The 13,659-nt window shown below is 51.8% G+C and overlaps 1 protein-coding gene across 6 annotated transcripts in view; it reads left to right on the top strand.

Annotated features, from left to right (window-relative positions):
- Nucleotides 1-13,659, top strand: part of CPEB1 (cytoplasmic polyadenylation element binding protein 1) — a 42,569-nt gene that overhangs the window by 21,477 nt on the left and 7,433 nt on the right. For 4 of the 6 annotated variants that reach the window (XM_054837483.1, XM_054837487.1, XM_054837485.1 and 1 more), the window contains 4 exons: nucleotides 10,618-10,844; nucleotides 12,489-12,738; nucleotides 13,057-13,170; nucleotides 13,273-13,377. In XM_054837483.1, coding sequence (XP_054693458.1) covers nucleotides 10,618-10,844; nucleotides 12,489-12,738; nucleotides 13,057-13,170; nucleotides 13,273-13,377 — 696 coding nt within the window. The remainder of the gene's footprint in view (nucleotides 1-10,617; nucleotides 10,845-12,488; nucleotides 12,739-13,056; nucleotides 13,171-13,272; nucleotides 13,378-13,659) is intronic. The other 2 variants (XM_054837486.1, XM_054837484.1) reach the window with 2 other exon arrangements.

The following is a 13,659-nucleotide window of genomic DNA, read 5'->3' as shown; positions in this document are numbered from 1 at the left end:
ATTGCCTGGCAGATAGCTGAGACCTCTGACTATGAATCACCCTGAAGTCTTCAAGGCAAAACCCTGTCTCTGAAGGATGAAAGAAAAGACCTGTTGCACAGAAGGAAGCATGGTTGTTGTCATGGACTCCTAGCCAGAATTCTTCAGGAAGTGCTGTGTATGTGGTGGCAGGCACCTGAGAACCCACAAGTGAGAGTAGCTAATCAGTTTGGGGGTGGCTGTTGCTAATAAGTACAACACAGCAATTTCTGGCCTGCCTTGAGTAGTTGTTTTGAGTGTTTAGCTGCAGAGCTTAAGGAAGACCTTAGAGGGGCAGAGGATTTGGGTGAGGGTCCCTTGGATATCTGTTCTCCCTGGCTGTTTAATTTGCTGCTAGGCTAACCTGTGCTGCAGTGTGATGCCAGGTGCCCACTCCATAGTGTTCTCCCTTGTGCCCTTCTGCATGAAAATCTTCCTTGTGCTGGAGGAAAGTTTCAGAGGCTCATTCTGATAGAGGAGAGCTCACCATCTGGATAACTCTAGGTTGTTACCAGTTTCCAAGAAGGATTTTTTTCTGCTCTGTAGTGAAAGGGAAGTTACAGGTCCAGGGAGGGAGCACTTCACCCTGAGTGAGGCTCAGTTCATGGACTTCAGCGGTAGCCTCGCTCAGATTTAAGCCTAAGCCTGCCTAGAAAACTCAGTCAAAGGTTCCTTCGTACTGCTGATGGTATGGCTGTGCTGGAGCAAGGAGACAAGACCACCTCTTCCTGGCCTCAGAGCTGCACCCAATTCGGGCAAGCAGGGAACCAAAGACTTGGTGGTGCTGGGGATCCTGAATCCCATGTTCTCAGTGTCCTTTGCCTTGAAATGAAGGCAGGGTTTCCTGGTAGCTGTGTGTTAAGCCCTGGTCCTTCTGGAGCAGCCTGCCTACTGTTGAGGGCTCAGTAGTGGAAACATGAACATGGTGGTGGTGCCTTGTATGTGGAGGTTAATTATAATAATGCTGTAAGGTAACAAAGCTGGGAGCTGGCTTCACTCACGTGGCCTCCTGCATGTACTCCTTCAGGAGTACCTGAGATGGTGTTACTAAAAGCTTGCCCTATGCCATCTTAGCTCCTGTAGAGCTTTTCTGAGGATGCACTTCGTGTGGATGCTTAATGGGCCCTTGTGTCTTGAGCATGTTTGAGTAAGGGCTGCTCACACTCTGGCTGATTTCTCAGCCCCTGGCCAGAGCCAGCTGTGCTGTGGAGTAGAAAGCAAGGAGCACTTAATAGCTGCAGACTGCTTGTGAGGAAGCAATATTTGGTCCTTAATAGAATAAAATATGTATCAAATAAGTAAAACAAGTATCAAAACTCGCAATTGGTTTCTAATGGAAGTTGCTCTTAATCCACCTCTTAAAGCTTCCATTTGAGCAGCTTCTCCTAAACAGATTTATTTTTATTTGCACCGATGCTGTAAAATAGAAGATGTGAATAGATGAGTAACTGGAACAGGAACCTAATCAGCATCTCTGCTTGCATCCAGCTAGAACTGAAGTGGGTCAGGACAGCCTCCAGTCTTGTGCTGGAGACAATTTGTGGGAGCAGGCATGTACCACCCAAAACATCTTCTGTCAGGGGAAGGATATTGCTGTGTCTGGAGCAACCCTGAGGGGCTGTTGCTGCTGCCTGTGTGCTCTCTGGAGGTAATGGGGGATGAGTGTGGGTGCAAGGAAGGTGCAGACTTCTCAAGCATTTGGTCCTGCTCAAAGCTGTTGGAGATGCTGTGACCAAAATGTTCCAGCACTGGCAGATCTCCACCCATCATAGACATGCTTACTGGTGCTTCGCTGCCTGGTGATGCTGATGGGTACAAATACATCAGGTTCATGGAGTTTTTTGACTCAAGTTGTAGCCTGGAGTGTCTGCCTCTCAGCTAGCTCCTGAAGCAAGCCTTAACAAGCCTGTTCTCTTCTGAGGAGAGCATTGGAGCTGCTGTTTCATGGCTCTGAGCTGCCCCAGGCAACTAGTAGCTTAGGTTTTTTCCCTCGATACAATATCAGCAGGGTGTTTTAGGTGCATGCAAGCTCTGGCCTGGGGTAAGATTCATCCCCAAAATTGTGCCAGTCAGGTGAGACATGGGGTAAGTAGGTTTTCCTCCAACCCTTGCCCTGCTAGATGTCTAAGCAGCAGATGGGATGTTTGCTTGCTGGGCAGAGCAGACATGAAAGGTTTTGTCTGCTGCAGCTTCATCAGTGGTAATATGGTAGCTCTCTAGAAGAAGCCCTGAATGTGTTTTTGGCTCAGTGCCTTCATTACAAACTCCACAGCGCACGCAGGTCTGCGTACTTCCACTTGGAGCTGAGTAGGGGAACTGCCCGGACTTCCACGTGGCTTTTGGAGCTGCTCTCCGAGTGTGCTGGGGCTGCCTGTAGCAGGAGGTGGGAGTGATGCCTGTTCCTCCCCTTCCCCAGCTCTGGTGGGACTGGCCCAGAGTTCAGCATCTGCTCCCACCTTAGGCTTGGGTTTGTCCCTGGTGCTGCGTTGTGCCTGGGCTGTGTAGTGCGGTGCTGCAGGATGACCCGTCATTGCGGTGACACTAAGGGCAAGGCCAGTGACCCAGTAGACTGACCTGTTCGTACAGCTGAAATCCCTCTAGCTGACTTCTTGTGTGATGATTGCATGTGGGCCTGCTGTAAGAGGGTGTCTTGGACCCTCTGCGGTGCCCTAACCCCTCTGCAGGGCTCTTGACAGAGTGTTGTTTTAGAGTGGTAGTGTAATTCAGGTTGGAAGTGACCTCTTGAGGTTATCTAGTCCAGCCTCCTGCTCAAAGCAGGATAGGAAAGCTGTTGGAGGGTGGCACAAGTAACATAGCCCAAAAGGGGGCTGTAGAAACTAATTCATGTTCTGCCTCAGTGTTCCCAGAACAAGGCCTGTTTAAACAGGCACCTCCACTGAGCTGGCTCTGAAGTGATCTGCTTCCAAAAGGTGCCATGGTCCTTGAGCTGTCACCGCACAGACACCATCGGTGCCACTGTGGGGCTGAATTACCAGCCTCCCAGATGGTGTGGGCTGAGGGCAGGGCATCTCCAGCCAGCGTTGCATCTTCTGTCTCAGCACCTTGTGTCCACATCTCCAGGCTCGCTTGCCTTGTGCCATGGTCCCTTAGGTGCTGGCAAAACAGCTGAATCACAGGTGATGTCTGTGCTACTGCCAGCTTGGAGGCTGTTCTCAGACACAGCAGCGGCTGCCATCCGTTTGAGACAGCCACGGAGAAATGCCCGGCTTCCTTCCTTGCCCCTCTGGCTTGTTCTATCTCTGAGAATGTAGAGGGAAGGAAGAGTGAAGCAAACCCCTAAAGCTGTGAGATGAAGGTAACTGGGAGCCTGCAGGCATAGCTGGTGGTGCTGGGCATGCCAGTCTAGCAGTGAAATATGTGGCTTTATGCCAGCCAAATGCCTTAATGTGATGCCTGTGTGCCATTTCTCAAATAAGATTGCATTTGGGACTAAAGCCTGTCTTCCTTTCCCAAAAGGGGTATGGCCAACAGCCTGCTCCCTCTCTAACAAACATACCTTCTCCTGAAGGTGGTATCCTGATAGACTCGACACCCCGCAAACTGTGATGCGGCTGAGCAGTGAAAATGAGTCACTCATCCTTGTTAGCATGTAAAATAACACATGCTGTAGAGTTTGCACCCTGGATGCTGCAGCAGATAATTGAGAGGAGTTTGGTACTTAAATATAGAAGTGTTTGTTCTTGAGGCTTGCGAAGCTGAAGCTTGTTGTACAGAATTTGACCTGAATATGTTGGCTTTTAAATCTCTCTGGGACTGATACATGTTAAACCCCACTGTATTGCAATGTTCTGATCTCTTAAAGACAAACGCAGTTGTGGCAGTCTGTTTAGTGAATGCAATTACCTGCGCGCTTCTAATCCTGAATTGTGTTTTAGCTGTCTTTACTGATTTTATATTTACCTTGGGCCTCTGTTTTCCCTTCCCAGAAACACAGTGGTAAATTCCCTGCCTCAAGAAGCAGCGAGGCTTGTCAGCCGGGTCCCACTCTCTTGGCGCAGGAGGAGGACCTGTGTTCTCAAATGCTAATGCAATAAACTTCTCTGTGTTCAGAGTTCTGCTGCTGTTTCCATTTTTCAGGGCATGCTGGGGAAGTGACTTACCACATTGGTGCCAGAACCAAGAATAGACCTCAGGTGTCCTGACTCTAATTCTGTGGTTCAGCTGTGGGATCATGCTGCCTTTTTTTATTCCCCTGCCCCCTTCTTAACAAACCAGAAATAGCTGCTCAAATATCCTCAGTTCTTCTTCGCCCCAAATGAAGAATCTGTCAGGGCAGAGGTTCTCCTTTTGTAGTTCAGAAACAAAGGGCTGTGCTGTAGTTCCTATTTAGGCGGTGGCTACTGCTGGTTTGATCACATCTGCAGTTCTGGGAGCTGCTTTTCTTCAATATTGGCAGTTGGTTCAAGATGATGGAGGCTTCTGTTGCAATGTACAGCTGCAGGGAGGGTGCGTGCATCTGCCTTCAGGTGGCTTTTCTCATAACAGCAGTGACTTCTTTCCCCAGTGGGATTATAATCAAATTGAGAGGATTTGAGCTGGATGGGACCTCTCAAGGCATCCAGCCTGCTGCTCAGATGAGCTCTGAGAGCCTGAGGATGGAGATCTACTCCACCTCTCTAGGTCCTGTCCCATGACTGCTCCACTTAAGAGGAAGAAATTATTTTGCCATCAGCATTTCTTGCTGCAGCTTTTCCCTGTTTCTTTGTGCACCTGTAAGAGCCTGGCTGTTCCCTGTAGCTCCCTGTTAAGGAGTGAATCGATGGGGCGAATCCAGTGTCTGCCTTCCCTGTGCCAAGCAAAGCCTGTTCCTGTACCATGTGCTGCAGCTTCTGCTGGGCTTGGTTCAGTTGGTGTCCCCATGCTGGCTCCTTGCAGGCAGTGCAAGGTCCCATGGCTGCAGGCATGAAATGCTAAAACTTCACTTAAGATTAGTCTGAAGTATTGATCACCCCTTCCTGTGTGGTGAGCAGGTCATGTTATAAGCAGCTTTGTGCTCACGTGTGGTGGAGGGGGAAAACTCACTCTGGCAGCCTGTCTGGCTGCGTCGCTGCCGTAACTACAGAGATGTTAACTGTAGCTGTAGGAGGTGGTTAAGGTGCCTGTTTGCCTTTCAGACATGCAAATGTTTCTCTTGCCATGGAGTTGCTTAGTGTCTGTAGGAGGTGCTGCTTTTTGGCTGACTAAAACATTCAGCCTGCTCCCACCCCACCAGGGTAGAGTCTGGCTGGGCGGTAAAAACTGCAGACAAGCTGTTTTTCTGGAACTGCAGCAGGCTATTGTTTGGGACATCCGCCTTTTTTTCTTTACAAGCTTATTTGCCAAATGACAAAAGAAACTGCACTGTGTTCAGTCTCCAGGGCCTTGGTCACGCTGCTTCCCTCCTCCGCCACCATGCCCCAAATGTGCATACAGCTCTGCAGCCTCTGGGCACGGCAGGTGTCTCTGAGTGGAAGCAGAAGTGTGGTGGCACTGAAACCTATCTCTTCTGCCCTGCCTCTCTTGGTAAGAGCTTTCCTATTGATCCCTTTGCTCCTGCCTCTGCAAGGAGATCAGGGCAGAAGGGCGGACTTTCAGTGTAAGTAGTAGTTGGATGAAGGGGAGGTCTTGACGGTTTGCCATCCCTCCCATGCTGAGTAATCTCCCAGCAGACAAACTTCTGGTATCTCATCTCAGGAGACTGAAATGTCCCTCTGTCTAACCTTGATGATACCAGCCAGCAAAGGTGACCCAGTGAAGGGCTTGGCACTGTAGACCTGCTCGTGCAAGTCCTGGTACCTTCTAAATAGCCTTTCTCCAGCCCTGCAGTGAGCTTTCAAAGGCTCAAGTGTATGTATAGTCAGAGCATGACTTCCAAAAGTGCATGCATGTGCTCATCTAGCACTTGGTGCCGCTGCCAAATGCGGTGTCAAACTGCCTGCACATTAAGCATGCAGGTGCCAGACGTTGCTGGTAATGTAAGAATCTGGGGCCTGGCATGCTGTTCCAGTCAACAGGAGTTTCTTGTGTGTGTGCATGTGGTTACATGTGCCTTCAGGCTTGTGAAGAGGCTGAGCGATGTGCGTTGCCCTTTGGCAAATGGTGTTTTCCTTTATGGAGAAGCTTCCACTGATGTTCTTATGGTGTGGGGAAAGATGTTGAGCAGAAGGACCTGAACAGCTGTAAGGTGAGAGAGGTTTTTTTGCTCTGGGCAAGACTCAGTTTCCAGGTAACTTGACTAAAAGCGATGTACCAAGGAGTAAAGAACATAAGCACTGCTCTGCTAACGTGTTGTTGGCTGCTTCTGCTGGGTGGTCTCCTGCAGACCCAAGCTAAAGCAGAAGTACTTGTTCAGAGGACAGCTTAATGGTGGCAGAGCTTCTTGTCAGCTCTAGCTGTCAGGAATAAATTCAGTGGATGCTCTGTGTGTAGTGCTTTTCTTATCTTAAGGTCTTATTCAAGGCATTAAAGCGTCATTTGTCATCGGCATAGTGGTAAGGTGGTTTATTTATCCAGAGCCCTTCCCTGAGCTGCCAGCATTGGTAAGCCTGACTCCTTAGGGCTCATCTTTACATCCACCTCTTATAAAATGGGCTTGGCCAAAGCTACTGGGAAGGTCTAATTCTTAAATGGCTGTAAATTATAGTATGCAAGGAAGAAAGCCATATGCTTCGAGGTCCTGGGCAGGTGCTGAAAATCTTAAATTGCAAGTCTGACCAGCACATGGAAGAATAAAAGCTGTTCTGAGGCTGGTTGGGTTGGGCATCTTGCTGTTGGGGTGCCTTTCCCAAGGTGCGTGCTGTGAATTTCAGCCTGTGCTGCTGGAGTGATCTGTCTGAGATTTGGGTAAGTTTACACTAAACGTGGTAGCTCAGTAGCTGGTAACTGGATTTAAAAGATAATTTGGGGTCTACAGGACAGAGTTGGCATAGAGTAGAAACTAGTCATCCTTCTGAGTGATGGGTCCAAGATGTTTGTGTGTGCTCCCTTTGGTATCTTTAAGGGCCCCAGGATGATGCAGGAATTAAGAAGATGTATTGCCACAGCACTGTCCTGATAACATTTACTAGGGAAAGCTCAACTAAGGAGAGGGAGTGGTTCGTAAAATGCTTGTTCTCTAGAGAGCAACCTGAGCGCTCGCGAACTGGAAATGTGCCATGCTGGTATCGAGACTGCTCCACAGAGCTCTTAAATCTGTCAGTGTTTGGCTGACGTGCTCGAAGATGGAGCATGCTGGCTCTGAATCCAGTCATTAAAGCTGCAGCAGTGAGTCAAAAGTCAGGGCTGAGTTTCTATTAAAAGCTACCGTTTTTGCTGTCCCCTGCAAAGGAGCGTTGGTGTGTGCCTCTCTTGTAGCACTGAGTGGAGGCATGAAAAGTTCCAGAAGCTCTCTGCAAACTGCTGTGCTCTGGACAGCAGGGCTGCTGTGCATGAGCTGATGAATGCGAATTGCATTGACCCTTCAGTTAAAATTTCCCCTATAGGTGTGAAAAATACTTAGCTGTTTGCACTTAATTTTTTTTTTCTTAGTCTGAGTAGTTACCTGATATTTGCTGCTTCACTTCAGGATCTTCAGGGATGCTCTTGACACCGGAAATTGCTGATGCATCTTGCATGTGCTTTGGAAATGGTTTTTTTTTTCTTCTGCAAGCTGTCTGCTTGGGAGGGGAGACAAGGCCTAGGAGTTCCCTGGAAGAACTGTAGTTTATTGAGTGGCCCCAATGATTTGAGAGCTTTTTAGGTGGGCAGCCTTTGTCAGGCTCTTGTGCCCCATCCCCCAGGAGGGGATTCAGTGGGTCAGAGCAGGATGCATTTGGGTTGGGGGAGGGATGAGAAATAAGATCTGGTCTCTTACGCTGATGTTTCCTAGGCTACCTGCAAAGGCTGGCTTCAGGGGACACAACCTGATCGCTAAGTGAGTGTAAAGGAGGAAATGCCAAGCGTGGCTCATGGCTTTTCCTCCCGGTGTCCCTTGTGAGAGGCTGTAGGTACCAAGCGAAGCTGAGTGAGACCCAGTGGGCTGATGTGGGGTCTCCCATGAGCTCGGTGTAGCCTGCAGAGCATGTAACCGAGCGTTGCCTGTGCAGACCTGTCAAAGCTTCTAGAGTGGATGAAATCTATCTGCATTAACAGCAGGACGTCAGTGCTTCCAGGACATGAGGTTAGGAGTGGGTCAGTTGTAGCCGGCAGGATTTTGCTTGGTGCTGAAACTCCAGATGCCCGGTCGGTAGGTCCCTTTAAAGGCCAGTAATCCTGCTACCTGAATGCACTCATACTGGCCTTACTGGTTTTCTAGCTGCAGTGAAGAGAGCTAAGCAGTCCTGGGAGAAAATGTGTAAGCAGTGGCTGTAGCAAGCCAGAGTGGTGGCAGAAATGAGGGTCAAATAAATGGGGCAGAGCAGTTGGACCCTGTAATCTCTTTGGGGGTGCCTGATGAGCCCCTGAACCCTTGCTGGTGCATCCCAAATGGAGTTCTGGTCCTGCATCTCTGATAACCAGGAGATGAGGTGCAGGACAGCACTGCCTGCTAACAATCTGCATGCTGTTTGCTGCTCCAGGTCTCTTAGAACACTGTGCAGGGTCAGCACAAGGCTGCTCGCCTGGCATTATAAACCCACTGTGCTTGATGGCTGAGGAAGAGGAGGGTGTCAGCACTGATGTGTTTGTCGGCAGTGAGGCTTGGGGCATGGGATCAGCTGCTTTGCTTTGACTCTTGTACTGTTTAGTGACTAATCAGATTTTTGAGCCTGTTTAACAAATTCAGCTGTCTCCCTTGAACAATACACTGGCTGTATTTTTAAACACATCACGTGGCTTCAGAGAAGTCGGCAAACCAGCGTAGTGCGGCTTGCCTGGGCTGGGAGATGCTCTGCCCTGCTCTGTGCTGTGACTAGGAGGGAGCAGTCTCCTCCCCGGCTCGAGCTGTCTGTGGCAGCTTTTCCCTCGCTACCTGCTGCAGCTAGCAGGGCTTCTGCTCCTCGAGCTCTGCCTGGGGTAAGTACCACTGGGCCCGCAAGGTTTTTCTGTGGCTGCAGGGTTGGGTGTAAGCACAGATGCTGTTGTTGGGGAGAGACAAACAAATATTCAAAGGGCAGGAGGTCCCTTTCCAAGTGCGGTCAGAGGCGAGTTTGTAGTCCTGTGCTGTAGCTGGGTTTCTGTTGGTGGTGTGAGGCTTTTCCCTGTAGTGTGAGGCTAGAGGTGCTAGCTCCCCAGTAGGTATGCCACCAGATAACGCAGCTTGGGACAGGTATATCCCAGCATCTCGTTTTGGGCATGCTCAGCAGCTTTCTCTGGCACTGAGTTGGTACTGGTGTCACTGTAGTGCACTCGAGCACGATGGTGGTTTTTTACTCACCTGGTTTGGGCAGCATTTTGTATTAATCCTCTTCTGCACAAGAGCTACTGAAAATCTGGGTTAAACCTTGTGATCCTAGCTGGTTTGTGATCAGGTGAGGCTGGAGGATATCAAGTGGGTCTCAAACTTGCTTTGCTGAAAACTGAAAGCTTCAGGGCAAGCTGCCTTGTTTTGCAGCCTCTGAATAATTAAAACCATTTCTGAATGCTTTGCTCTTTTCATTTGGTTTGGGGACACATTCAGCTTGCTGAGACTTGCTCCTTTTGAATAGAGCTGGCTGGTGTCGTGCCCCCGTGGGATCCTGCGTGGCTGAGCCTGCCCTGTGTTCCCTCTCCTGGGTGGCAGCTGGCCCCCACTGCTGACCCACGGAGTAGGACAGGCCTTTCGTGACCCCTTGGCGGCCTGGTGCTCTGCTCAGGAGGGCAGCTCTGTTTGTAGGGAGGAATTTGCTTGCTTCGGTTCTCAGTGGGAGGAAAACCCGCTGCTGTGCGAGGGAAGCAGTCTGGCGCGTACTCGTCTGTCAGCTCTCGGGCAAAGGCCTGACCAGACAGGCTTGTTGTGAACGCGTACCAGGGACGGTGCTCGCCACTGACTGCGAAGCGTCTCCTTTGTCAGCAGGCCAGACTGGCACGTTGCTGGCTGCCCGTAGCCAGCTCCTGTTGGGGCTGATGTGTGCGGTGTCCCACCTCTGAGCCTGCAAATGCCTGCTAATGGGCCAGGCCTCGCTCTCCTCAGCCTGGCCATCGGTGTGTGCAGTGAACACTGGCCATGGGCCCAGTCTGTGCCCCCATTGCTAAAACTGTGTGGGTAGCTCCCCCCACCCCCAGGTCTCAGCTTGCTCCAGTGCAAGCAGCAAGTGCCGGTGTTCCTGGGCAGAGGGGCCTGTCTGGAGCACCTGTATGAGACCCATAACCAGGACATAAGGTCTCTAATTCTGCTCTCAGGTGCAGTGAGATCCCCTGGCTGATCTCAGCCTTGGGAGAGTAGCCCACCCTTGTGTTTGTTGGCCACACCAGGCTGCTGCTGTTGACTCCAGCTGTGCAGCACCATGCTGCAGCTGATGGCAAAGAGCGTGCAACCTTTCCAGAGCTGTGTGGAGGTTTGGTACCTGCAAGACATGCCCCCTCCTGGACAAGCCATTCATAGGCTGATGGGAGCCCAGTATCCTCCTGGGCCTCTGCCATGAGAGCCAGGAGGGAAGGAGGTGCGTCATGCTGCAGCACTGACAGGCTCTTTCTCTGTTGCAGTTCTCAGCATGCTGAGTAACCCTCTTGGGAACGTCCTGGGAAAGCCCCCTCTGGGTTTCCTGCCTCTAGACCCCATTGGTTCGGACCTGTCAGAAAAGTTTTCCACATCGACGCTGAGGAACTCCCGTCTGGACTCCCGCTCCCTCCTGGACTCCCGTTCCAGCAGCCCCTCGGACTCAGACACCAGTGGGTTCAGCTCTGGCTCCGACCACCTTTCAGACTTGATTGTAAGTTTGGGTCTTGCACCCACTCTGTGGTTCCTGGTGTCTTGCTGTGTTTCTGGGGAGTACAGGAGAGCTGTGGGGGGCTACAAGCTGCAGCCCTGCCTGCTTGGGAACGGAGGGAACCACTGAAAGGATCTGTGATGCCCACACAGACACAGTGAGGTTCTCCTGTAGCCCCGGGTCGGGAAGAAGGGCTGCTCATGCAGTCCTCCTTCAGCACAGACTAGCAGTATCCTGTTTTTAATTCTAAATAATATTTTGGCCTTTTGACTTTGTGCTTGCAGCCCTAATGAGTAAAAGTGGCTCCCAGAGGGGTCTGAGTGCTTGAGCTGGTGTGTGACAGGAGGGTGTCTGTGCCCTGATCCCAGCAGGGAGGTGGTTCATCAGCACAGCTGCCTCCAGGCTCCAGCTTGGCCTTCTCAGGAGCTCCTCTCCCTGCCTTTCATTGTCCTTCCTGTTTGCTGACTGCACTTCTCCGTCTCAGGGCTGTTTTCTTCTAGAGCAAACTGGGTCTAGCCTGCTCCTGTTCCCTAAAGCATAGCTAAATTTGGAAGCCAGCGAGCGAGGCAAGTGTCTGTCTTGCTGACCCAGTCCGTGCTGCTGGGTCTGTATCGCAGCATGAGCGGCAGCTCTGGGTGCCAGCAGGACAACCTGGCTCCAGCCCGCTCTGCGGGCACTGCTGCGTGGCTCATCCTTAAGACCCGAGGCTAAAGCCAAGTCTGAGTTGCTCCTGGCTCTGCTGTGGCCTTGACCCCCATGTTGGGGTGGGTGCGAAGGACACAGTTGGCTTGATGTAGAGTTGATTTTCCTATGATCCACCCTGGAGAATCAGGATCTCAAGCAGGGGCGCTGTAAGTGGCTGCAGCACCCCAGGCACTGATGATGGCAGGCAGTGCGGGGCAGCAGGGCTTTTTGCACTAGCCTTGTTCATGAAGGTCAGGTCTTCCCTGGCACGGCCTTGGTGTGGGCGGCTGTGCCGCAGCAGTGTGCAGCTGGATCCGCAGAGCGGCTGGTGCTAAGCTGCACAGTGTCTCACATCCCTGCTGTTTTATTAATCTGTGATTTTACTCCTTCCACTCTGGGAGAGGCGTGTTAAACCTGTGAATGGTTGGGTCTGCAGCCAGCTGAGCCCACACCCTGGTCAGGCAGACCTGGGAGCTGGTCTGCGGTGGGCGAGAGCGCCAGCTGGCTGCCTGCAGAGCTTGTGGGTGCTGCTGACAAGCCCTGCCTGCTGCAGGCAGGGCCCAAAGCAGAACATGAGGCTTTTCCTGGGGTGGTTGGTGCTCCCTGGGGGTGGAAGCTGTCCTTGAGGCTGTGCAGGTAGGGGGTAGCTGTTGGCTTTGTGGTCTGCAAGGTGCTTCCTGCTTAATTATCCCTGCTGCTGATAACTTGGCATGGGTTCAGTGGGAAATGGCTGCAGGGGCAGGTCCTTCCCCAGGGAAACTGTGGTCCCGTCAGGCTGCTGGGACAGGTGAGGTGGCTGCTTTCCTGCATCTGCCAGACCTCTGAGGGTCTCAGGAGAACAGGAGATCACTGAGAGTCCCTTCTCCTGCTGTGGGTGAGGGCAGGGCCCAGGGTGATGCATGACCTCTGATATTACATGCTCCTACTTGAAAGCTGGGTTTTAATGTGGACTTTCTCTTGCAGTCAAGCCTTCGCATCTCCCCGCCTCTGCCCTTCCTGCCCCTCAGTGGGGTGTCAAGAGACCCCCTAAAGATGGGAGTGGGATCCCGACTGGATCAAGATCAAGCTGCCCTGGCTGCAGTCACTTCCTCTCCAGCCAGTGCATCAAAAAGATGGCCTGGAGCATCTGTGTGGCCTTCCTGGGATCTCCTGGACTCTCCAGAAGACCCCTTCAGTATCGAAAGAGAAGCCAGACTTCATAGGCAAGCAGCAGGTAAGTTGGATGGTGGGTCTCAGCAGGCTTCAGTGTGCAGTGATGGTCCTGGGCTTCTGGGAGGGCACACAGGTGGCCTCTGTGCAGATAACATGGCTGGACATGAGTTTGCAGCAGATCAGAAATTTCTCCATGCACAAGCCTGGCTCTGGGGTCTACCCACTGGCAGAAAACCAGGCAGGATGTATGGGCAGCTGCCTGTTGCTGCTGCAGCTCTTCTGAACCTGTAGTTATGGAATATGGGCATTTGCTAGGAGACCTATGGGAGAGTGAGAAGTACAATGGTCCTGTACTGAGTGTTGCTTCTGCTTGTCCCAGCTGTGAATGAAGCAACCTGCACCTGGAGTGGGCAGCTGCCTCCCCGAAACTACAAGAACCCCGTCTACTCCTGTAAAGTGTTCCTGGGAGGAGTCCCGTGGGACATTACGGAAGGTGAGCAGGCCACCCTGCACTGAGGCCTTGCGTTTTGACATCAGGAGGGTGTAGAATGGAGCTTTTTGGGGAGGATGCTGACTTCTCTCCTTCTGTCTGTAGCTGGACTCATCAACACCTTCCGTGTTTTTGGCTCACTGAGTGTGGAGTGGCCTGGTAAGGATGGCAAACACCCACGCTGCCCTCCCAAAGGTAATATGCCTAAAGGTAATAGCGACACGGTAGGGTTACTTTTTTCCCATGCTATGTTACAGCACGGATGCTGGGATGGTACGGCTGCATGCTGGTGACTGGATGGTACAGAGCACCCTAGGGTAAATGTCCCGCTCTCACTTGGGTCAGCACCAGGGCTGCAGAGCACTGTCACCTTGAAACTGCGTCCCCACCCATCCCTAGCAGGGCTGGTCGGAAGCGTGGGGTGGGGGGAGACCTTGTTTGGTGCTTCTGGAGCCCCACGTGGGCTTGTGATAGCCGCTAGTCCCCAAAGCG

This window comes from Grus americana, chromosome 10 (genome assembly GCF_028858705.1).
Source record: "Grus americana isolate bGruAme1 chromosome 10, bGruAme1.mat, whole genome shotgun sequence".
In the NCBI taxonomy this organism is placed as follows: domain Eukaryota; kingdom Metazoa; phylum Chordata; class Aves; order Gruiformes; family Gruidae; genus Grus; species Grus americana.
Note: the sequence above shows the minus strand (reverse complement) of the source record. Positions and strands in the feature narration are given on the sequence as shown.